Genomic DNA, 25502 nt, shown 5'->3' with positions numbered 1-25502 from the left:
AATCAGAAAACACCATACAACCTCTTTCTACCAGAAACTCATTCTAGCAGAAAGTATAGGATGCATGGGATATGGCGCCACGACTATGGAAACTATCAATATTCAAACAAAGGATGTGAAAATGCCAAATGTTATTGTATGCCTGCTAGATGGCCTCGAAATATGATTGATTAAAGCAACAGCCTTTCAGCAACATATACTTTAAGCTATATGCGCCTGCACTGTTCATTTCTAAGGACACGTGAGGTGATGTCTAAAATCTAATAGGATAGAAACTTGAACGTAAACAGACACTAAGATTAAGGGAATAGACTACTGGGAATAATGTAAAACATATTAAAATGTAAATTAGTGATTCTGATAGATTTTACATAAACAGAGAAAGACTTGCTGGCCCTGATGGCGTAATTCTGATGATAGAAATTTTAAATAGAGATGGAGATAATGTGGTAAATGTGTCTGGTGGAGGTGTTGTTATGATGTGAGGAATGCTTTCTTGGCACACTTTATTGCCTGTGCATCCCTTCAAGGGAGGTGGTAGCTCAGTGGTTAAGGGATTGGAACTCTGAATTGGAAGGTGTCAAGTTCATAGCACTACCAATGAACCACTACAGGGCGCTTAAGCAAGGCCTTTAAACCTCAACTGCTCAGTTGTAAGTCTCTCTGGAAAAGGGCGTCTGCCAAATGCCGTCAATGTAAATGTTCCTAAATGCACCTAAATGCAAGTGAAATTCGTCTCAAACCTGTTTCAAAAACATGGCGTTGGGTTCAGTGATCTTCACGTTCTTCCCAGTCATCAGATCTGAATCCTGAAACATGACTATGGAATGTTTGTGACCTGCACTGATGCGACCACATCAGCATAGACCAAAATCTCAAAGGAATGTTTGGAATATTTTGTGGAACAATCCCATAAGAGTAAAAGCCTGACCAACCCGGTGTTAGTATAATGTTCCTACTGAAGTGTAGTGTATAATCTTTAGTACGATGAACCCTTCTGTAATGGAGATTCATGGAAGGAGTCTCCAGTGTCAGGGATTTTGTGTATTTTAGCTTCTTAGACAAAATGACTGGTTTCAATGTATATAAAAAGTAATTTTATGTAATTTTGGTAATAACAGAAAGTTGAAACTTGGATGATCCAGAGGTCAAATTGGAGCTACTGTAAAAACCAATAAAAATGACATCACATATTAATGAATAACAATAAACTAAAAACCACATGCTGTTATTGGAGATGGTAAAAAATTTTAATAGCAGCATGGACCTTCATGTTTTATTCCTTACATATAACACATAATTATTATATATCATTACTACACATTATAATAATAATAATAATAATAATAATAATAATAATAATAATAATAATAATAATAATAATAATGCGTGTGTGTGATGTAGAAAAGTTTCACATGACAATTTTTCCTGTTATCTGACAGAGCAATGGCAGGAGCCTCAGGCTGTCAAGTGCAGGTCACGGTAGCTGTGTGTCCGGGTTCACGAGGTCACATGGAGGAACGGGACGCTTAATCACACCCGGCAGACTAGTCATTACTGTAGTGGGCCAGAGTGAATTATCATATCACAGCCTGACAGACAAGAAGAGCGAATGAGTGGCAGCTAGTGATGACAGGCGTTCGCTGAAGAAAAGGGGCCGGCGCACGGCATTGTGCTGCAGGACATTTTGGAACAAGAGAGTGGCTGCCTGATAGCGTTAGTGTTTTCAAGATAGTTTGTAAATGTATAAAGCGACATCACTGCAGTTTTCTCCTAGAAATGTTTTTTCTTTTCTAGGAAACTGATTAATTGACCATACTAAGATGTTCGAAAGAAGTTTGCATTATTTTTAGGCAAAAGTGTTAATTAAAGCCCACTCTTGAAGAGAACAACATCTATTTTCATCCTGCATACTTACCATCATTAATTAATGCTAATCGATCTAAAACAAATTCTTTTCCAACACCTGAAATAAATCACCCAGGCTTCTTCTCCTCTCCGATGACCCGATTTGGCCGGGCTGAGTGATCAATCATTAGTAAACAAGATCATGTGCAGAATTTCGGCCTATTATTTTACTATTATAGGCCTGTACATGACTATAGAAACTTCTTAAAGCCAAAGAGCTCCCGGTGTCCATCGTTTCACGTAAAGATACTGCCGGTTTGAGCTGCGGTTTAATTGCGTGAGCATCCGGCGTGTTGTTCTGTGCTGATGCTGTGTGTAATGAGGCTATCAATTCATAGCCTCGGGAAAGGATGTGATAACAGGCTGAAGAATATTTTCAAATGTTAAAAAAAAAAAAAAAAAACGAGAAAACACACACACACACACTTAAATTACGGCAACGCAGTCTCGTTCTCACATGCACAGATGCCTATAAAATCAAACAGAGAGGTTTGCGAAAAGACAAAAAAGAGAGGGCCTGAGGGAATCCACTCACACCTGGTGCTGTTATATTGCTGTCAGATCCACTGTTGGACGTGTTAATCAAAAACTCAAAGGGAAAGCAGCTATCTGACTCGCGCACTGCCATCTTTATCGATTCCATTTACTCCGACCTCACACCGATTCCGCTTCTTTAATTATTAAACCGGACCAAAATAGGTTTTTTTTCCATAAGATGTTTACTAGAGCGACAGGGGAAAACATTACATCATAACTGAAAAGGGATATAGTTTAAATAAAATTTAGAGAAATGATCTAGTTTCAGAGCACATAATTACTTTATGTGCTTAAGCAGACTAACCACGTGAAACATTCCTCGCATCATTACACCACCTCCACCAGCTGGACAATTCATGTTATATATATATATATATATATATATATATATATATATATATATATATATATATATATATATATATTATTTATTTATATTATTATATATTATTTTTTGCTTTAGACGTGCTTTGATTTGGGGTGAAATTAAGATCATCAGATGTGGTTTCCTGCTGTCATTGCATACAAGAATCAAAACATTGTACGTCTAATAACCTCAAGCGTCTCAAGTGTATCTCATGGAGTGTATCTCATGGAGATAACTGGCCAAATGATTGCAAAAAGAATGCGCTTTATTTGTTTCTTTTGATTTGCTGCAATTTCTTCTGATGACCTTTAAAATGGATGAAATTTGAACTAAGCCAAAATAATTCAGTGCAAAAAAAAAATAGAAAGAAAATGAGAAATACCAATCCAACCTGCAAATGATGACAAAATACTCAGCAAGTTGAGCAAAAATTCCATTTAGCTCCAAAAATCCAGGCTCCTGTGCCTCGCTTGATCTGCTGATTTGATATTTAAACTAAAGAACTTTTTGGTGTGAAACAGTCTTCTAAACATGCGACTTAATGGAGTCATCAGGCCCCTTGAAAACAAATCTATCTGTAGTAATAGCTCATATAAAACCAGATACAGTCATTGCAATAAGGGCAGGTAAACAGGCAACAAATCCTCGCAGAAATAGGATCGGGGCCTGGATGGACCGAACTGAACTGTGACTATAAACAAGGGCCAGAAAAAAGGCCAGAGTTCATGGGACAAGGTCTTTATTAAACAGCCGCCTTCCCTCCTCCAATTCCCTCCCTCTCTCTCTCTAGTTGAAAATGAATTGCTAGGCAGGCGAGGTATTGTCTAGATCAGATTCAATTCCCAGCAATTACAGCCCACTTTCGAAATAAATAAGCTGGCCCCAGTCAAGCAAGTTTGCGTTTTACACAGAAAACAAGCAGAAAGAGCAGACCGTAATACAGTCATCGAAGCTGCGACGCCTAGTTTGCTTATTGATCTTCAGCTATAGCGCTACTACGTCTCTCTGCTATAGAGATAAAAGATTTGACTGATCTCCGAACGGCACAGTGAGAGACAGAGCCAAGCTTCGAGTGGACAGGCCTAGGAGCAAATACAGGAAACACAGCAGGTTCTGCGTCTTCTTCTTATTGCTTCTCTGGAATATGAAAGCCAGCAGTGTGTTTTTTCATTAACGGAAAAGATTGGGATTTTTAGACATATGCGACTGGAAGCAGCGGGAAAAGCAGCGACGCCCTCACCGACAACACACGTGATTTCATATTTTATCATTCGCCGATCAAACCGGGTTCCTTTCTCGGGCTTTCGCGACAGCACACCGGTGCAACGCTGCTCGATGAAATGGAAGAGACCTCAATCAAACACAGGCTAAGCCTTTCTTCAGGAAATGAAACACACACAAACAGAGCATAGCCCTCCGGGCTGTATTACGATCTAAAAAAAACTAAACAAAAACAACAAAAAAAAAGACAAAACAAATAGTAGGAAAAGGAGTTTTTTTTTTTTTTTTAAATAATGAATAATAACCAGGAAGAAGACATTGTGATGAAGTACGCGGGACTGTAGCGAACGTACCGTAAGTACGAGCGGTTAATTGCTGTGGCGCGTTGACAACAGCGCTAACACAGCTCGCCCAACATGACCTGCCTTGTACAGTATGAATGTCTTTGGCCGGGCTGGTCAGAAACACAGAGGAGGTATTGGGAATGATAAAGAGATACAGTAAGCCAATGATGGATCTGGCGCAGTGGCAGCGGAGGCCGGCAGCACTAAATGCCCTTCCACACATGGCACCGAAATCCTGGACTTCATCAAGGCCCCTCGCAGGATCATCCCCCTTCTTAATGGATTACCTCTGTCTCCACGCAAGCACGCCACAAATAATGATAAACCGCCGGCAGATTAAAGCGCCTTGCCCAATCCTCCATTCATTACCTCAATTTCCCCCCTAGATAAGGGCCAGCTAATAAAAATATGATTTTCTTTCCCATCTGGAACAGTCACGCTTTTTTATCCATTAGGGGAAAACAAAGACGGAACGAGCAGGTGAGCTGGGAAAAAAAAAGAAAATTAAGGGCTATAATGACCATTATTTCAATTCTGTATGCCCCATGGTGCTGGAACAAAAAGACTCGAGATTGATGACGCAGAGGTACACGTGCAGAGTGAGATAGTTCCCGGAATTAAACAACTTTCTGCAGGCAATGGCTTCCTCGAACAAGCTGCAGAAGGAAACGTTTTTTCATGCTGTGCTGTACAAGAGAGGACTGGAGCATTTTCAAGCACCGAATGACGAAAAAAATGAGTGTCAGGACACATTTTTGGGGATTCAATTTTTTTTCTAGTCTAGATTCTATTGTATTTACAGTAGGGCCCTTGAAGTAATCACTTTTGCTCGAGAACATCATCTTCAAAACTATTTGGTCCAGTGGTGTATGTAGTGGCTAAATTGGCAGGATAGATACAAAATGCTCAATTTCAAAGCTAACATCGTTTTGACATCGTTAAAACAGGACACAAAGAAAAGCAATACTTTAAAACTAAATTCATGAAGGATAAATGAAAGCGCGCACGCGGATATAACAGTGGCGAAACATATCAGCTATATTTTAACCTGCTACGGCAGATGGACCATCAGACACAACAAGAAAAATACATCTAAAAATAATCATATAAACCATCGAAAATGCCGGACCCGTCAAGTGGAGTTTGGCGCAGAGCGGGCCACCAGGTCGCGTGTAAAACACGCTGGTCTCCGTGCAGCGGGAAATGGCTTTACTGTCATCCAGTTTGTCAAAACAGCACTCTGCAGGTAATTACTACGGCTTATAGTCCAGAGCCTGGGTGGACCCGTGCCATCAAGAGAAAAGCGAAAGTCCAGCAGAGGAGCAGAGTGAAGGAAGGAGCCACAAATCATCATCGCACAGCTTTGAATAAGATAAAATGGAATCGATAATAATAATAAATCAATATATACATTAAAATAAATATATAAGTATATAGATTAGATTAAAATAGATTAGATCAGATTCAAGTTTATTGTCATTACAGCAATTGTGAATTGACGGCTGAATTCTGATTGGATAGAAACTCTATACAGCTCTTTGGAGTAGCGCCCCCCAGAGAAACACTTTGAAATGACGAGACTAAACCATTGGGAATTATTCAAAACATTTTCATAGACAGAAATATAGGAAAACGTAAGTCCGTGATTTTTATCACATGACATGACACTTCTGATTTCATGTTATAATTTTAAGGCATTTTTTTTTCCACCTATAAACCTATTGCTTTCAAGAATTGAGTCTTGAATTTGTCTTGCACTGTCTTGTGTTGTCTTTGCACTATTTGCACCAGGTTGCACACATGCACTTTATGTGGTGAGGACACTTACTAGTCCTTAGCCCTGTGTTTTTCTGTTTCTGTGATTGTTGTTGTATGTAGCATCAGGGTTCTGGAGGAACGCTGTTTCATTTCACTGTGTACTGCATCAGCTATATATGGTTAAAATGACAATAAAATCTTCTTGACTTGACTTGAGATGATTTGAGATGTTACATACAGCTTTATTAGGAAGTACATAATGATTGGTTATCTCTGTTAAGCTGCTTTGGGACACTGTTGGTTGTTGAAAGCGCTATAAAAGTATATCTTGAATTGAATCGAATGACTAAACACTGAACCCCCAGAAGGATCGAAGTATTTCTATTTAGGAAAGCTTTTACTTCAACTTCACTTCATATCTACATAACTACATTTTGTGATATCAGTTGTTTCTTTTTTTATTTATGAGTGGATAAAACTTAACTGGTCAACATGAAACATACAGTTCAGCATCAGTACAGTTTTTATTTTTTTTATTTTGGGCTTATGGTCATGAATCAGTGTTTGACTCATTAATATCATTCTATTGATAGATGTGTAAAGAATAAAATTAGAGTTTTGTGGAAAAAAAATTATAATATGAACATTATAGCCATAATAATTTATAGTACTTTGGATACTTAAGTACATTTGAAGGCAAATACTTTTACACTTTTAAATAAAGGTTTAAAGGGAGCACTTTTACTTTTTACTGGAGTCATATTTTATCGCGTGTATCTCTACTTTAACTTAATTACATGGTTTGTTTACTTTGTCCACCGCTGGTTACACCTGTGTTGTGGTTTGGGAGTCGTAGCCCCGCCCCCCTGCTTCCGCTGTTGTGTTCGCTTCCTCGTTGTCATGGATACCAGGAAAACACAGACATGGCTCGGCTGGTGAAGCTGTACGATCAGATAGAGCACATTAAAGAGCAATTTTTTATCAGAAACAGGTAAAGTCAAAAGATTTTATATATATATATATATATATATATATATATATATATATATATATATATATATATATATATATATATATAGGAGCTATTATCATGGCTCCCAGGTGTAAAAAAACAAACAAAAACAAAAAAAGTCAGAGACCTGGGGAGTATGCATTTATATGATTCATGTTTATTTTATTTTTAATTATTGATCGACTTATATTATAGAATAGCGGAAGAAAACCGGCAGAAGGAAAATGCAGCTGCAGTGAAAATTCAGAGCTGGTTTCACGGCTGTCGGGAGCGCGCCTACCTCAGGTACACTGGATCAATAACGACTTCACGTTTTTACCTTTACTTTCTTCATCCATCATCCAACAACTTATCTTGCCTAATATTAGCCATGTTGAAACTCTCCAAATCGAAGTTTTCAAAGTGGCTTATTGTAGGAATATGACTTGTATCTCATATGGGTTCCCTATAAGCTCCTGTGCTCCAAAGCAGTGTCATCATTCACACTTAGAAAGTATGTCCAGTACCAGTCAAAAGTCTGGACACACTTCAGTGGTAGATTTTTTTGTTTTCAACAACATACTGAAATTTTTTCCATACAATGAAAAAAAAACACAAACACAATTATGTGATCAACAGAAAAGTGTTAACTCCAATGTAGCTACAATTAGCTTTAATGACAGGTTGGCAGAGACTCATCAGATTCACGAGGTAGTCCCCTGGAATGGTTTTCGGTTCACAGATGTACCCTGTCACGTGTTCATTTGTGGCATTTCATTTTTTGCTTAATGTGCTTTAAATCATCAGTTGTCTTGCAAAGTGGAAAGGGTGAGTACAAAGCCCTATTAGTGCTACTACTGTACAACTACAAAAGAGAGAAGGATGGTCCATCGTAACTTCAAGAAATGGAGGTCCGTCTATCCGAAAAATCCCCAAAACTTTCAATGTATCCCCAAATGCAGTCGTTAAAATCAACAAGTGCTATCACGAAACAGGGCCGTCCCAGGAAAGAAAGACCAAGAGCTACCTCTGCTGCAGAGGATAAGTTTATTAGAATTGCCAGCCTCAGAAACTGCATAATTACATACGTGATTCTCAGAGTTCGAGTGACAGACATATTTCAACGTCCACTGAAGAACAACGGATTGATGACCTGGTGTCCACAATCACCTGATTTAAATCCAGTGAAGATGATTTGGGATCAGTTGAACTGTGGAGTGATGGAAAAGCAGTTTTAATGTACAATGTTGAAATTAATACAAATAAAAAAGAGAAGCTGTGTCCAAAATTTTGACTGGTACTGTATACATTAAAAAATAGGATTCTTTTGTCAGAATTTCTGTCAAATCAAACGTACTCTAGTATCCGTGTAAGTATGTAAGTGTAAGTCCCACCGCCAGCTTTATCAAATCATAATGAATATAATAGTAATAATAATAATAATAATAATAATAATAATAATAATAACCTTCCAAAACTCCCAATCTATCAAAGCTAAATTTCCCTATGTGGTTGTGATGATGAACAGCCAGGATATGTTATCCCACCTGGTCCAAGTAGATTCTCTAGTTCAGGGGTCTCCAACATGGTGCACCAGGTAGCCCGCAAGGACCACGAGTAGCCCGTGGGCCTTTTTCTAAAAATAGCTGTTTCCTACTTTGCTAAATCATTGTTGATAATTATCATGAGAAATCATTAACATGATCAGTGTCTTCACATAGATGAATATCATAAATTTTTATAATATTAATTATTAATATTAATCAAATATTAATATTAATAATAATATAATGTTATTTTAGATCAAACTGAAAACTGTGTGTATCAAACTGGTAGCCCTTCACATTAATCGGTACCCAAGAAGAAGCTCTCAGTTTCAAAAAGGTTGGTGACCCCTGCTCTAGATCCTCCTGAGTATAGATTTCTGAAAATGAATGAATATATGCGATTTTATTCATCAGAATCAACTGAAGAATCATTCACTTGATGCTCATTGTGAGACCTTCAAAAAAACTGATCTCATTAAAAATAAAACCTGATCCAATTAATGTAACCATGGTTTTATGTAGCCTATTGGATCACCATCGGTTCTGAATAAAAGAGAACCTTGGTCGTACTCCACAGCAAAGTCTCTCAGAAATGTTAGTAGAATCGTATAACATTGTAGAACCTGGTATTCCTATTCATTCTGAAAGATCTATTGACACATTTCTTACACCAGTCTTCCATTCAGTAATATTTCTACGTAGTATTTCAAGCATAAAAAAGTCAGTTGACGAATGTACAACGGTTACACCGAAAAGAGCATTTTCTCCACATGCTGGTAATCTATTACAGCGTGCACGTTTTTTTTCTTCATAAGCCTAAAGTGCTGTGGACAATTGCAGGCCCCTGAGCTACATTTCCGGTGACCTCTGCATGCTAAATCATTGTCTATTTCGTTCTTAAGACCTAGAAATTAGCAAGAGCACTCGGTGCTCTAGCAATGTCAACCTCCATCTATTTCTGTGCAGTCAGCAGACAAACTCACAGACAGTAGGTTCATTTAGATTACTTTAGTTAATTGATCAGTGTGTTAAGTGGTTAATTAGGCACAATCCGAGTGCCTTAAGTGCAGTACTCGGGTTGCCACCTTCCCTATATACGCATTGATTTTTCTAGGGTTATAAAAATAGGGTCTTTTTTCAAACAGATGGCCTTGTTGAGGCCCGCATCACCGTAGACATGCATTTAGAGGGGACGGTTTTTGATAAATGAATGCAAATGTCGGAGAAGCCCAAACCACTTAGGGCTCTTAGGTGGAAGCTTTCCAAATGCTCCTTTCACTGCTAATATCTAGGTGATTAACTCAGAAATATTGTTGCAGATATCTACACCGGAACGCAACGGTAATACAGAAAACGTGGCGGGCTTTCAGCGCACGGCGGTACTTTAGGCAAAGGGTAAAGGTAAGTTGCGCCATTGTGTAATATCGATTATGTTATGATTACCCTCATTAACATTCAGCGGTTCACAGGCGTGCCACGACTTACACCTCAAGTAGCTTTGTAATTTGACAGTATGTATTGATTAGCTATGAAAGGCCTTATCGGAGAGAGGCTGCTGATGTAGCGCACTTATTCCTCTCCCGAGCACTGACCGGGTATTGTTTAATGTTGGTTCGTTAACAACCGATTTTAGAATTATTGGCACTCAAAAAAAAAAATGATTATACTTAGGAACTATTCGCCTATTTTTTGTAATAATGGATGTATGTTAAAATTAGACAGCCTAAGAAATACATCATATAAATGTAAAGCACATGGTCACCCACTAAAATGGATCACTTTCCATTAACCATAAAAGAAATGGCTCTTCAGAAATAAATGTTGCCTTTAACCGGGTATGAGGCTCAATCATGACGGAAAACCAAAGAGCTATTAGGTAAGGCGTATAAAAATTCTGTATGTAAACCGTTAAAAGGAAAGTACAATCTGATATTTCCAAAGAACGCACTTAAAATATACAATATGACCAAATGTTTGTAGACAGCTAACATCACAATAATACGTGTAAAAATCCATGAAGTTACTGAGCAACTCAAGAACTAGGAGGATGGATTTAGACAGTAATCAACACTTTCCTGAACAGTACATTTCAACAAGGATGGAACTATAATAAATCAATTTAGTTATTATAGTTCAGTGCCACCCGGATCAGGATGGAGTCCCTTTTGACTTTGGTTCCTCGCAAAATTTCTTCCTATTACCATCTCAGGGAGTTTTTACTTACCACTGTTGCCCCCGGCTCGTTCAGTAAAATATAGGTCTAAACTTATTGTCACTAAACATATATGTTCTTATTTAACAACCTCTTTATCTCTGTAAAGCTGCACTGGGACAATGTCCATTGAACATCCCATTCCAGATATCCCTTCCACTGTTAAAATACGCCTCACTCTTCGAGAAAGGTGAAGGAATCAGTAATCATTTCAGCCACACGAGTATTGGTGAGATCAGGAATTGGTCAGAAAGTGAGGTCTGGTGAGGTGGTCTGGGGTGAGTCTGGGTCTGTCCACTCCAACCTTGGAATACAATGTTTTCACCTTGTGCATGGGGACATTGTCCTGCTGGAAGAGTTGCCCAGTTTCAGTGGAGGGAAAATGTAATGCTACAGCAAACAAGGATATTTAAAAAATATGTGTGTCCTTGAAAATGAATAATGTGGGGAAGACCAATATATGGGTGTGGTGGTTGTGTGTCCACAATCATGCATATAACATGCCTAAAAAACAGATCTGCTGGTCATATTGCAATAGATTAGACAATTAGTGCTATCTATCCTCTTCGTCCATCAGCTTACTGAGACTAGCCAAGGATTACAAAATGCTGCCATCTTTTCCACCTAGAGAGCAAGGATGGCATGGATTGTGATCTTTTATACCACTTTCAACTGCTGATAAGTTTCAACCAGTTGAGCTCTAGACCTCACATGCATTATTTATTTAACACTGTTGCTAATTTTTATGTAGTGTGCCAATAATTCTGACAATATTTTCGATTCTTGATTGTAGCTGCTTAAGTAAACTGAATTAGAAGCCTAACAGTAGCAATAATTCGGAAGTACTACTCCTAGCGATACCTAAATACTGTATTATAATTAATAAATCACATATTTTCCTGTAGCGATTATTCTCTGGTACAGTTCTCCAGTTTTATTCCCCTTGGGACACCATTGATTATCAAACTCAGCATAGAGTGGTTTGCCATATATCTCTATTAGGTTCCAGTCTGCCTAGCATAGATTTTCCTCAGCCACCGCTGCATTACATATTAAGAACAGCCGTGTCCCTTCAATATGAGGCCTGACTTAACTTGCAGCGAGCTCTTTGTTGCTTATTACGTATTACGTATAAATCAGATTCCTCTCGTGCATGTAGGGAATGCTTCATAAAGCCACATGATTCAGTCCCTGTAATGTAACACTGTCCCCTTCTCTTTTTAACAGGTCGCATATTGTCTCATGAACCTGAATTTCTACAATGAGATGGCTGTCAAGGTGAATACATCTTTACTTGGTATCAAGTTTGTATTTTTGTTCAAATCTACAAGCAGATCTTCTCGCTTTTTGAGTAAAAATCAGAAAACATAGAGTATGATTATGTATTATGTATGTATGTGTGTGTATGTATATATATGTGTGTGTGTGTGTGTGTGTGTGTGTGTGTGTGTGTGTGTGTGTGTGTGTGTGTGTTCTATTCTCACGATTTAAACCGTGGTTGTCCAGATGTGCTAGCCTCAGAACAGGAATATGAACCTCTGTATAATCAGCTACTCAGGAAAAACAGACTAAAGTTTTTGTTTTTCCCTCCTTTTTTTGACTTTTCATTTTTTATCAGTTCCGCATGGTGCATTCTAAGACGTATAAAGTAGCAGCTTTATATTTGAGTGATGCATTGACATTTTTATTGGGGTATCAATATGCAATGAAACTCTAGCTTTACAATCCCATGTAGCACTTTTTTTCCTTCCCTGGTGTTTAACCTTAAAACACTTAAAAAAAAAAAACATACCATTTATTGAAGAGTGGCAGGTTCCCACTGATGAATGATATCACTGTGATATTTAGAGGCCACTGGAAATCAAGAATGAGTGCAGATTTATATATTCATTGGCTTGTTGAATGTAGGCCCTAAGCCTGTGCTCTCTGTCCACTCATGTTACATGAGTCTAATTGAGCGATGGAGCCTGACCTTCTTCCCAGAGGTCAGGGTGCACGAGGCTGAAGGTCCTGTCACCACTTAGACACAAACAGAAGCTGCTCAACAAGGCAGATGTGTTTTATAGCTCTTGTAAAAGAAGAGACTGTTATGACTAGGAAGGAAAAAGCAAATGTTAAAAACATATCATGGGGGAAATAAGGGGCCGGTGTGAGAATGGAAGAATAGATCCATTAGACCGTGTATAAAAAAAGACTCTGATTTGATAATTTATGGGTGTTTTTTAAAAATGGTTGCTTCTATCACTTTATTGCGTTTATGAGACCAGCTATAGATATATGAAGGAAGGATTTATCTCTGATATTACATAGCTTTCCCACATGACAGTGTTTGCTGTATGCTGTACATGACTGTAATTTGGCTGGAATGACTAGCAATATTATTGTGGAGATTTTATTATGATTTTAAATTGATCTATTTTGCCTCTTAATGCAAGATTAGTTTGTTAATATATATATATATATATATATATATATATATATATATATATATATATATATATATATATATATATAAACCTATTAAAAGAGCATTATTTCTATCATAATGACATTTTTTCAAAATTCTTTGTTATTGAAATCAAAACATTTACTTTCTTATGCATATGGATGCGGTCAGTGGGTGAATATAACAAATAATTAGTCTACGTTAATAACTAAAGGTCGATTGATACCGATAGTTAGGATCGTACTTGCTGATAATCGATTAATCAGCCGATAGTTTTTAAAATGGATACTGGATAAAAACATACAAACATAACACTTAATGTAAACAGTACTAAACTTTATCCCAAAAACAGAAAGAAAAAAAAACAGTACTAAATGATAAAAATGTGCTAAGGAAATTAATATGAATATATTTAGTAATCAATATAATTCTATAATTAATAAATAAACAATAATGAATATAGCGCTCTCCGTGCAGCATGTTATCTGACGTAAAAACAAACAGTACGTGGTGTTCGTGATTTGCCTCTAGAGGCTGCTCTCGTAACGACAGCAGATCAGAAGCCGGAAAAACTATCTGTATTGATTTTTGTTGATAGAAAATAGTTTTAGCAATCAGCTATTGGTGTCTCGAACTCTATTAATAATTATATAAAATATATCAATATAAATATAAAAATCTATATAAAAATAAGAAAAATTAAATCCAACCATTATTATTAAATATAAATATGATATAAGTAAAACATTTAAAATAACATTTTCAAAATATGTCAAGCATTGTTCAGAGGGCCATTCCAAATGTGGGGGTGGCCCGTAATTTGGAGACCCCTGATGTAGATGTTCAACCGAAGACTCGCCACGTAGATTTGACTCAGCTCACATACCCATTGCAAAGTATACATTTAGTGTTCTCATGCTTGCCAACACCAAGCCAATCTTTTTTTTTGCTACAAGGCTATTCTGGTTCTCATCCATACGGTTTCTGATTCCTGATCACCTGATCATCATCATCTTTTCTCTGCTTGTGTTCTGTATGGTGGTTTTTCAGCCTGAATACATTTATGAGATAACAAAATTTGAAATCATTTTATATCAGTATATTAATATGACGTGAGGTCCAGTTACCAGCATGACACTAAAACAGGTAGTAACATAATATTTACAATTATCTACATTTGATTTTAGTGTAATTCAATAACTATTTCTGTGTTCTTTTTTCCTAATTCAGTTTAAATTGCTTACACGCATTCTTTACCAAACGCCAAAGTGCTAGCTCGTTAATAGAAACCGGTGTTTACAAGGCTGCACACATTTGTATTAGACCTAATTGAGCAATACGCATCATCGATTTTACTCGTCTGAAAGGTCAGCGAGAATTCGGATTTGCGGCGCGCAATTACTTTATTTAGAATTATCTATTGACTGCTGATCAATGGCAATTTTCATTTTGTTTTGTTTTTGCCTTATCATTTTTATTTTTTTTTCGCCTGCTGATGTTTTAGTCTCCCAATTATCCTGAAGGACATGTGTCCACTCGGGTGCACTAGTAATGCTGTCCTATACGCTCGGTTGTGTAACTGTGTGTAACGGCAGCGCCTGAACCTTCTTCGTTTATGTAAAGACAATAATATTTTATTTATAATAATGAGCACATTCATGTAACTAAGGAGGCGACCACACAAAAAAAACCCTAATTGATAATCCTGACAATTTTGAATATTCTCGACAGATACAAAAGACATGGAGAGGCTACTACGTAAGGAGGTACGTCCACAATTACTATGCACGGAAGAGCTACTTGGAAAACTTGGCAAAAAAGAATGAACAAGTCAGGTGAGTGTGTGTATGGCACTATATTTTTATATTATATCTCACTATACACATACATTATATAGACAACCGTTTGTGCTTTTTGAACATCCCATTCCACCTTTAGTCCCCGTTTGCTATTATAATAACCTCCACTCTTCTGGGGAGATGTTCTTTTTTTTTGCTAATTTAGACAGAAGGGTTTTAGTGAAGGCAGGTACTCATGTAGTTGGGATGAGGAGGTCAGGGCTGCCTGCAGCGTTCCAATTCATCCTCAAAGTGTCCAGTAGGGTTGAGGTCAGAGCTCGATAGTTGGAGATCTTCCACTACAACTTCAGTAAAGCATACCTTCCTGGTGTTTGCTTTGTACACAGGGAGATTGTCATGCTGGAACAGGTTTGGGTCTCCTAGTTTAGGTGAATTTCTATAGTTGGGTGTATTTAGATATACACATACACACGCACACACATACTGTATATGTATATATATATATATATATATATATATATATATATATATATATATATATATATATATATATAAATATAAATATATATACACACACACACATAAATTCACACTATTCTGTACTCAGCAGTATTGCTATTTAAATCCATGACTTTCCACAAAGATAAATGACTCCCTATAAAGAGTAAAGCGTGCCGATTAGCAACATGCCAGAAATTCTTTGCCCACGGGTTCCTCAGCAGCGAATGTTACGAAATTAAAAAAAATTAGCCCCTCATTTCAGCCGGCTTCTACATTAATAAAACACGCATGCTTTGGGGCTAAAAATGATACCATCTTTTACTTTTGATAAAATCTTGAGTCAGATGTTAATGTGGCCAATATATTTTGTGGCAGAAAAAAAAAATATCTTTAGGGTTTTTCCTAAAATTAAATGTGAATTTGTTAAGTGCTCCTTGGATCTGTAACTCCAGCTCCCCATCGCCACCTCCAGCCACCAGAGACTGAAGTCACTTAAGAGATGCTACTTGCTTTTAATGGGGTTTCTCACCTATGAGTCACTTTTGCTAATGTGCCTGAAACACTGAGGATTTTTTTTGTATATATAAATGGTGGGTTTAATGACAGTATCCCATTGTATTTGATGAATAGTTTGAAACAAATGTGTAATAACTTTACATTTATGATACCATATATGATTTTATATATATCTGACTCTCTCAGATTTAATAAAGATAAAATATATACAAATAATATAGAATAAATCAAATGAATGCAATACACTTTTATTATATTGATTAAAGTGAGTAATCGATAAAATTGGCACAAATGAAACTGATTAAATAAAATTAAATAAATGGAAAAATTTAATGAAGCAGTATACATTTGGTAGACTCCATTTGGGTAATACAGATTTATTTAAGTGTTTGTGTGCGTGTGTGTGTGTGTGTGTGTGTGTGTGTGTGTGTGTGTGCGTGCGAGTGTGTGTTTTACATTTAATATTGGATCTTCTTAAAGACGTTATATTTCATTGTTCTACTTAATACTTTAACAATTCAGTCACTTTCTCCATATGGTAAAGGAATTTCCTTATAAGAGAATTCTTGACGTACATGAAATGCTAAAGAATCCATATTAACGACTGTCGTAAAAACAAAAGTGGAAGGATTTTGCGCAAGCTCAATACCAAATCTGAATTTTACAACCCCAGCCATTAGGGTTGCACAAGCCTTAGTGCCGGTCCCAAGCCCGGATAAATGGGGAGGGTTGGTTGAACATAAAACAATTGGCTTAAGCTGTCAGTGACCCTCTCTTCCCCTCCTTCCCTCGATCTCTTCCTCTCTTCCTTCCTTCCTCCCTCCCTCCTTCTCTCCTCCTCCTTCTCTCACTGCCAACAATGAAAGATCTCAACCAAAAAATAAATAAATAAAAAAGCACAACACTGTTGCCTATTCATTAGCAGAGCCTTGATGACAAAGGGGGCCACTGCTCCTGTGTCCATCTTCAGCCTGCATATCTTAATGAAGTCAAGGCCCCGGGTTCGGCGCGGCAGATCCACAGCAAGAGTTTGTGCGATGGAACACTTCATCATTTGTCGAAAAGACACTTAAAGTTCCTCCGCTTAATAAGGGCTTCCTCTGGGCTTGAGTAATTAGAAGCGAGCTGCTTGCATATTTACTAAACGCGGAGTGTCATTGCCACCGTGGCCCGTTTCCCGCATGAATTATTTCTCTATCTGTAATAAACAGCTGGGTAATTATTACAGCCGTAATCAGATAAATGTCTCTCTGAAATGTTGTGGCAAGGCAAGTCTTTAGCTCTTCAGCAGGAGAATTGATGGACTGCTAGTGCTAAAGCTACTTTCGTGACTCTTGCGTATCTTTCAAGGGCATTTGGGGGGGTGAGGGGGGGAGTTCCTTCACTTAATGTATTGCAAACATTTGCACAGCATTTAAGGCCGGGAACCTTATCTGAGTAACAAAGAAATTATTAATGACTGTGCGATGCAGAGATTTTCATTTCAACACTATTCCTACTGTATGACATGGTTAAACAGGTTTCGATGACTCTTCAGATGTACAGGCATTCGGGATGAAAAAAGTGCGAAGTTCGATGTGTGTGTGTGTGTGTTGTGCGCATGTGTTGTGCTTTCGAGGACACTCAAAGGTCATCTGCGAGCGCCGCTCCCATGTCTCCCCACTGGTCCATCAGCCCTAATGAGCTTTATGTGTTTCCCCATCGCCTTGCTCAGACACAGATTGAGATCCCCTCCACGGTTACAAATCTGTTTGGCTTTTGTCCACTACAGTGCAATTAATAATAAGTGTGAGATATAGGTCAGCGAGGTCACACAGACTGAAGCAGGGAAAAAAAAAACACAACAGAGTACTGAGACAGTAAAAAAAAAAATGCACAACGTAAAATATTACACTCTGAAAAACAAATCTAGATTTTTATGGTGTGTAGTTCATCCAGTGTTGTCTGTCATGCTGATAACAAGGGGAAAGCTGCTGTACTGTAGGAAGGAAGAGTTCAGTGGAATGGGGCAAAAATAATATCAAGCTAACTGGAAGATTTCGCTCACTATTAATACAGAAGTCCGTTTCCTGCTGACTAAAATGTCTCCATTTTACATATTTCATTTCGTAATTTAATCTTCGGCTTGGAGAGAAGGAGTGGGGATGTGGTGGTGGTGGTGGTGGGGGGATCATGGTTCTGCAAAAGTGGTGATTTTTAAGTGTCAATATACTCAGTTCCATAATCATATGTAAAAAGGAATAATAATTGAAAAGTGAGAGCCGGGGAGGAGCTCTTCTCGTTTCTCTCTCTCTCTCTCTCTCTCTCTCTCTCTCTCTCTCTCTCTCTCTCTCTCTCTCTCTTTCTCTGGGCACTTATGTGAAGATTAGATAGAAATGGAGCAGGATTACTAATTGTGTGTGCATTGTGTGTATTGTGTGATTGCTGTATGCTCTACTCTACTCTACTACCAACAGTTATGTGGATATAAAATAAAACACATATAGGGCATATTTTTATTACACTATTAAAAAGTCAATTAATAAACAATGCATAAATGAATTTTAAAGTAATAAAAAAAAGTATACTTTTTTTTTATGTGTGTGTGTGTGATGATTTGTGTTATTTTTTTAAAGGAAAGAGCTTGAGGAATTAGCAGAGCAGCAGAAAAGAGAGCGAGAGCGCCTCGCGATAGAAAGAGAAGAGAAGGAGAAATACATGCAAGCTCAACGACTTCACTTCCTCCTCAGCACCAAACAGGTCAGCATATAAATAAATATAATTCATTAATAACGCGTTAAAGCAAATTCATTTTAACAGCACATTTTATTAACGCAGCGTGCATTTCTGTTTGCCCATTTTTATAAAATTATAAATAAATAAATATAAAAGTTAAAACTTTTTTTTATTTTTATACTCAGATAAAAAATAAAAAAAAAATTTTATGCATTAAACATTTGTTTTACTGTTGTCTCAAATCACCAAATGATGCACACGTCCGGCAATTTAAACCGTCCGTGTGAAAACATCGCAAAATTTCCTTTTGGTGACTTGATGATTTGCGTAATTGAAAACACCATAATTACTTCAAAACATTTACAAAAATATTTAGTACTCATGCTCTATGTTGCGTTTGGAAACTTTTTTTTAAGGTGCATTTAGAACATAAAAATGTACGATTAAATTGTGATTAAGTTAACTCGTGACAACCAAGCAATTAATCGCGATTAAATATTTTAATTTCAATTGAGGTTAAAGGCTAATGTGATCGCATCTTGATATATAGCCAAAGACACGATACATTAAATATACATACTGTATGAAGCAGCTACCGATGCGATTCACCCCTACTACAGTGCAGTGCGATTCGATTCGACACAATGCAATTCAAAGCAATACGATGCAATGGAAAGAATATGTTACACATAGTTTGCTTTTATTTTTTTGGTTCAGACAGACAGCAAATGATCAAATTTACTTAGTTGCCTTCTGGCTTCTAACGCGTGGCCCTTTCTCAAACAGGCCTTTATAGTGACGTATCCGCATCTGAATATGTGAATGAGAAATTACTTCAGAAACAGTAAAGAAATATGTGAAAAACGATGCATCACGATATAAATGCCAATTTGTATCGACGATCATTTACCACCATGGACATTAGGGTAGGAAGATGCCATCGGCGGCGCTCTGCGGTCAGTATGCGGAAATGAGGTAATAAAACGTATCAGCTAATCGCAAATGGAGAACAGATGTGGGGAAGCAGCATGACAAGGGATTGAAAGGGGGGAAAACTGTCGAGAGGGGAATCGGAGAATGGCCATCATTGGCTATTTTGTTGTGTTTGCACAGCTACTGCTCGCCTTTTCCTGGACAACTACATTCCTATGGCTTAACCCGACACATCTGCTGTAGATAATCAGTGCGCCTCATTAGCCGAATTAGCCGTTCGGACCGAAACGATAGATAGATTCCTAGGAACAGGGCGGCGTAAATTTTCACCTGTGCAGGTGTCAGCTTCGCATTATTCAGCAGCGTGCATAAAAAGCTCTTGAGAAAGGTCACGCACCCCGAGCTGAACCCTCCATAAAGCAAGAGCTGGCGTTACTATCTTTGTGTCTTCATGCACTTCCTCTTAGTCACTCGCACGCTGCGTGTGTGTGCTAGGCAACTTCTGTTCCCACAGTCTGACCTTGTCGGGAGGAAATGAATGGGCCTCCAACGGTTCATCGTTAACCAGAGAAAATTCTGCTGGACAAAAGTGGCTGTGCTGACATAGATGTAGTTGCTCAGTATGAGGGTCAACATCATTGCTCTTTTCCCTGGAACACCGTGGCAAGTCAGGAGTTTCCACCGTGTAGCCCCTTACCAGATGCACTCGTCTTCAAAAAAAGCCCCCAAAGTGGTTCATTAGCACATGATATTTATATATATTTATATAGGTATATCTCGCATAACAGCTAGACCTTCCAGCCGGGTCTTCTTCATCAAGGTTGCGTCTTCCTAACGTTCGAAGCTAACGTTCATGCTAGGTGGAATACTTGACAGGCGCTGGCGTGATAGATATACGTCTACTCACGGGAGGCGACGAGTATAATTGTTTTGCCGAGGTTGAGTGATTAAAAGCAGGCTCGTCGACATTATGTGCGGCGTGTGCGTTTTTTGCATGAACACCTTCGATAGGTGGAAAGTGAGAACGAAAACACACAAATGAGGTATTTTTCAAGGCCACTGGAAAAGTCTGAGTGCCTCAGTCCTATGGTAATGATGTATATGAGAAATGCTATTTGTATGTGTGTTGTTTGCAGCGCCCAGGTGTGTTTAACTCCCCGTTCCGCTCAGAGCCTGATGAAATGGAGCTGAGGTTACGGACAGTAAAGCCTTTGCGGGCAAGATCCGCTCCCAAAGAAAGAGCAGTTGACCAGCAGCCGTCTGGATTTTTGTCTAGCATCGAGAGACTACCTCCGATACACAAGACGCCACAGGTAGACGCATGGCCTAAAATACCCGTAGGAGACTACAAAATCGGCATGACCTAACAAATATAGCTGGTTTCGGAAAAAATAGCTTAAAAAATTGTAGAATTTACATACATGGAGTTAGGAGCAGACTTTCAGTGTTGCCAAAAGATTGGTTGTTACGTTGTGAGGCAGCTGTTGCCATGACTGTACAGCGCCCCCAACCGTGCGCCTAAAAACATGTAAAAGATCAGAAATTTTGATTCGGACATACAACAGAGATTATAACATAACACATGTTATATTCAGGATTTAAAATCATTATTTCAGATGTTAAATATGGTTAAAAAAAAAAACTGTAGGGAAGTCGGCATATTCGGGTCTGAAAAAGTAAGAATTTTGAAAAAATAATGCGTAGAAACCCTGATTACTATTAGAATAAAAATAATTTATTAGTCACAAGACAAACTTCATTTCAAGAACATGTGCTAAAAATAGCAATAGATAGTTAATAGATAGAGCAATTAAAAATATTATTGCTACGTAGACAAAATAGTCGGCTGAAGTACCTGAAGCGAAAGACATAACTTCCAGTATTCAGACATAATAATGAAAGGCAGAGTGTGCTGTTAAGTATCATAAAAGATTACAAGCGTTCATGACTGATGTAGGATCAGGGCACTCTGAAGAGGCGTTAGCATAGTGGTTAACGCATTGGACATTGGATTCGAAGGCTGTGAGTTCAAATCCAAGCTACACCAATCTGCCACTCCTGGGCCTCTGAACCAGGCCCTTGACCCCATAGCTGCTTAGTTGTATATATAAAAAATGTAAGTCGCTCTGGAGGCTAAGGGCATCTGCCAAATGCTGTAAATGTAAAAGCCAGGAAGAGTAAAACTGGTGAAAAGCACGTCTATAGATATGGCTTTAGGTATTCTGGTTTGAAGAACGTCTTTCTCTCACTTTTCTGAAAACTTCAAGACCTGAAATTGTTCAAAAACAATGGCGCATTTGAAGTCACATGGCCCATTCCGTTCCAAAACAACTGTATAATCTTCCACTGTATGAATATTTCCATCTATTAATTTGTCGGATACTTTTTGACATTTCCCTCCGTGTCAGTTCAAAGCCACAGAAATTAAAGATATGCAATTCATCTGCTGTGGGAAACGACGCAGGGCAAAGCATTGTATGGTTTTTAGTTTTTATGTTTGGGTATAGAAGCAATCTTTATTTATCATTATTATTCTAACGCATGCCGTTTGTGTTGTTTGTGGTGACCGATTCTCATATATCGGTTTCTATTTGTGTAAAAGATAAGTGAGCAAAAATAAACGCATGAGACATTTCGCATTATTAGTGGCCTAGTTGCTTGGATTCGATAAAAGGCGCTTAGTTGCAATTCAAACAAGCAGAAACAGTAAGGGTGTATTCTTTATCCAGATTTTCACCCTTACGAAATGCACCGATCTCTTCCTCACTCATTGTAACTTTCACCCCCCCACCCCTTTGTGATAAGCATCAGGGAGTGATGGATTGATTGTGTGCCATTTGGGGAAGCCAGAGGATTGGTCAGTGCCCGGGTGCTGATCTGGTCTTGATAGCATCAAGGGCATTTGTGCCTGCATGAATTAGCAACCACAATGGCTGAAGGTCACATGAAGGAACAAAGAGCAACAAAGTAGTTTTGGTCAGAAGATGAAAACAGAATGATACTGCGCATATAATTCCTGATTATTTTGTGTGGTCAGTATAATTGCTATAGTATTGCATGGTGCTTTACTTGGGTAAATGCATACATGGAAATAAATAATACATTTTTTAATTATTTGAACATTTACACATTTTTTTTACAATTTCATCTTAAATTGACACCCAATGTAATGTACTGCGGTGTTGCGTATCCTTTTCACGGTGTTATAAGAAATACTGTGGTACACCTAACACAAACCGCCTGGTGTGTGTGTGTTTGTATATGTGGTACCACAGGGTGAAATAAGTATACCGTTTTATTTTCTTTTTTTACCCCTAACCCCTAATCATCTTCATGCCTTTAGCATGACTAAAACTGAGCTTTAATACCACAGCACTAGTGCAGCCTGGGGGCATTTGGCTGCAAGAAGGAATCATCAATAACAAGTAGGGTAAGCAATCTAACATTTACTTTATCCCTCCCCGTTCATGTCAGGGGCCTTTCAGGCCAGCTGCAGAGGTTCAGCGGCAACGCCAGCGGCCCCTGGAGCCGAGTCTACGCGTGGCCACATCCATCACGGCCCTGGAGGAGGCCAGAGAGGAGCTGCGGCAGCGCGAATGGGGGACTCGCCTCATCGACCAGCCGTGAGTCCTCAGCACACACACACACACACACACACAAGCATGCGACAGAAAGGCATTTAGACCAACCCGTGAAATTTAAGCTATACATATTCCTCACTATGTAATAAACAAGCAAGTCAACATGACTTCCATAGAAAGCAGGAGATCACGCAACCTTCTATGACCACACATCAGCCTGTGGGTACACTCAAATACCATAGATCACACTGACAGCAGGGAAGGTGTCAGACTGCATCTGATATTCAGATGTCAAAAATTAGGATACCTAACCACCAGCTGGTGCTTTTCCAGTGGCTCAAAAGTTGCAAAGAAAAGAAAAAAATGAATAAATAAATAAATAAATAAATAAATAAATAAATAAATAAATAAATAAATAAAACCCACCAACTCTGGCTTTAAAGGGCAACCAAGCTTCTAGCTTTATCCTTCCAAAACTTCAGAGCAGATGGCAAAAACTCAGAAGGGGCCCTTTTTAAATAAGTTAGGGAGAAAATCAGCGCATAAAACACTGCCTTCTCGCAGCTATTAACGTCCCGCCGAACGCATTCCGTCCTCGCTGAAACGTTATTAAAGTGCCTCTCGTGAATATAATGATTTCAGTGGATTATCATAATAACATTTTAAAACAATATTCCTTCGACGGTTCGGTTCCGAGAGCCTTTCCATTTATCGGAATTGCGAGCTTAGTGTGCAGTGTTTATTAATGAGGATGGCTCCAATTTGAAACAGAAAATTAGCTAACCCTATTAACACCGGCCACTCCGGTCAGGCCGTGGTACGGGGCGTAGTTACTGTGCAAATTGCGTTACACATGTGGTAGCTCTGGGGCATGCTGAGGTGTGATTAGACCGTGTCTGTTGATCTCGTTCTTTTCTCAGTGTACCACCCCCACCACCAACACACACATTAAAATGCTACAGAAAAGCTTTATTTTCCCTTCTATGGCACCGTCTTAAATCTAATTTAAATACAGAGGACCCGTCTCAATTTGCACTGACGAGGAAGTCGGCATTTTTAAGGTCTGTCTCAATTGCAAAGTCCTCCAATCATTGCTCAAAGACAGGGGTCCCCAAACCTTTTTCTGTGAAGGCCACATAATTTTTCCTTTATTTAGAAAATGTAACAAAAAACGTAAACCGTGTCATAATGACATTCTTTCATATTAGTTGCTATTAAAATTAAAACATTTATTTGTTTATGCATATGGTTGGTGGGTGAATCTAACAAATAATTCGACTATGTTAGTAACTAGATGTCGACCGATAGTGGATTTTACTGATAGGTTGGAACGTACTTGCAGGTAAGCGATTAATCAACCGATTGTTTTTTACAATGAATGCTGGATAAACACAAACAGACATAACATTCCATGTAAAATAGTACTAAACTTTATAAAGGCCAAGGATGAGGTTTATGGATGTGGTGAGGGAGAGATTCAGGTGGTTGGTTCGAATGAGGAAGATTGACAGAGTGGAATAAAGTGATTTGGAGACTGATGATCCGCTGTTGCGACCCCTAACAGGAGCAGTTGAAGGAAGAAGATAGTGTCTGGTGAGGAAAGTGGAAATTAGTTAGACATGTCAGTGGAAATTGAGTCATCGATGTCCCAATATGTAGTGGAAATGGTATTTACCTGTACCTGAGCTTGTACAATATATACTACTACAGGATCTAAGGGACACATCCTTGACATCTTGCCATTCAGGCTATGCTGGGACATACTATAACTTAAAAAAAAATGGTTATGGACAGGCTTAAAATGTATATTGAAATATTTGTTTTTTATATGCTTGAGCCATGTAGCTTTTTGGACTGGTTATTCATATGGAAGAAGTGTTTCTTGTTGTTATGCCACAGTGGTTTTCAATTCTCAGTTCTGATTGGTTAAAAGGTGTATGGCTAAAATGGTAGCTCTGACAGTAGGGTATTTTAAAACACAGGTTTATATTAGTGTACTCATTTGAATGCTGTATCATTACTATAGTATTGTTGCATTGACATGGTGGACATTCCTTGTAAACAAAGACTGCCATGTACAGTAGATTACATTATTTCTTTTTTTTCTAAGGTATAATTGTTGATTT

The 25502-nt window shown here is 38.2% G+C and overlaps 1 protein-coding gene across 2 annotated transcripts in view; it reads left to right on the top strand.

Moving 5' to 3' along the window:
• Nucleotides 1–6986: 6986 nt before the first annotated feature.
• spata17 (spermatogenesis associated 17) overlaps nucleotides 6987–25502 on the top strand; it is a 30872-nt gene continuing 12356 nt past the window's right edge. Inside the window, exons 1-8 of one of the 2 annotated variants that reach the window (XM_046856055.1) lie at nucleotides 6987–7126; nucleotides 7343–7432; nucleotides 9993–10074; nucleotides 12113–12163; nucleotides 15063–15166; nucleotides 18763–18886; nucleotides 20932–21108; nucleotides 23270–23418. In XM_046856055.1, coding sequence (XP_046712011.1) covers nucleotides 7059–7126; nucleotides 7343–7432; nucleotides 9993–10074; nucleotides 12113–12163; nucleotides 15063–15166; nucleotides 18763–18886; nucleotides 20932–21108; nucleotides 23270–23418 — 845 coding nt within the window. In that variant the 5' untranslated portion in view covers nucleotides 6987–7058. The remainder of the gene's footprint in view (nucleotides 7127–7342; nucleotides 7433–9992; nucleotides 10075–12112; nucleotides 12164–15062; nucleotides 15167–18762; nucleotides 18887–20931; nucleotides 21109–23269; nucleotides 23419–25502) is intronic. The other variant, XM_046856056.1, reaches the window with a different exon arrangement.

Source organism: Silurus meridionalis, chromosome 8 (genome assembly GCF_014805685.1).
Source record: "Silurus meridionalis isolate SWU-2019-XX chromosome 8, ASM1480568v1, whole genome shotgun sequence".
NCBI classification, from domain to species: domain Eukaryota; kingdom Metazoa; phylum Chordata; class Actinopteri; order Siluriformes; family Siluridae; genus Silurus; species Silurus meridionalis.
This window is presented reverse-complemented; position numbering and strand designations above follow the sequence as displayed.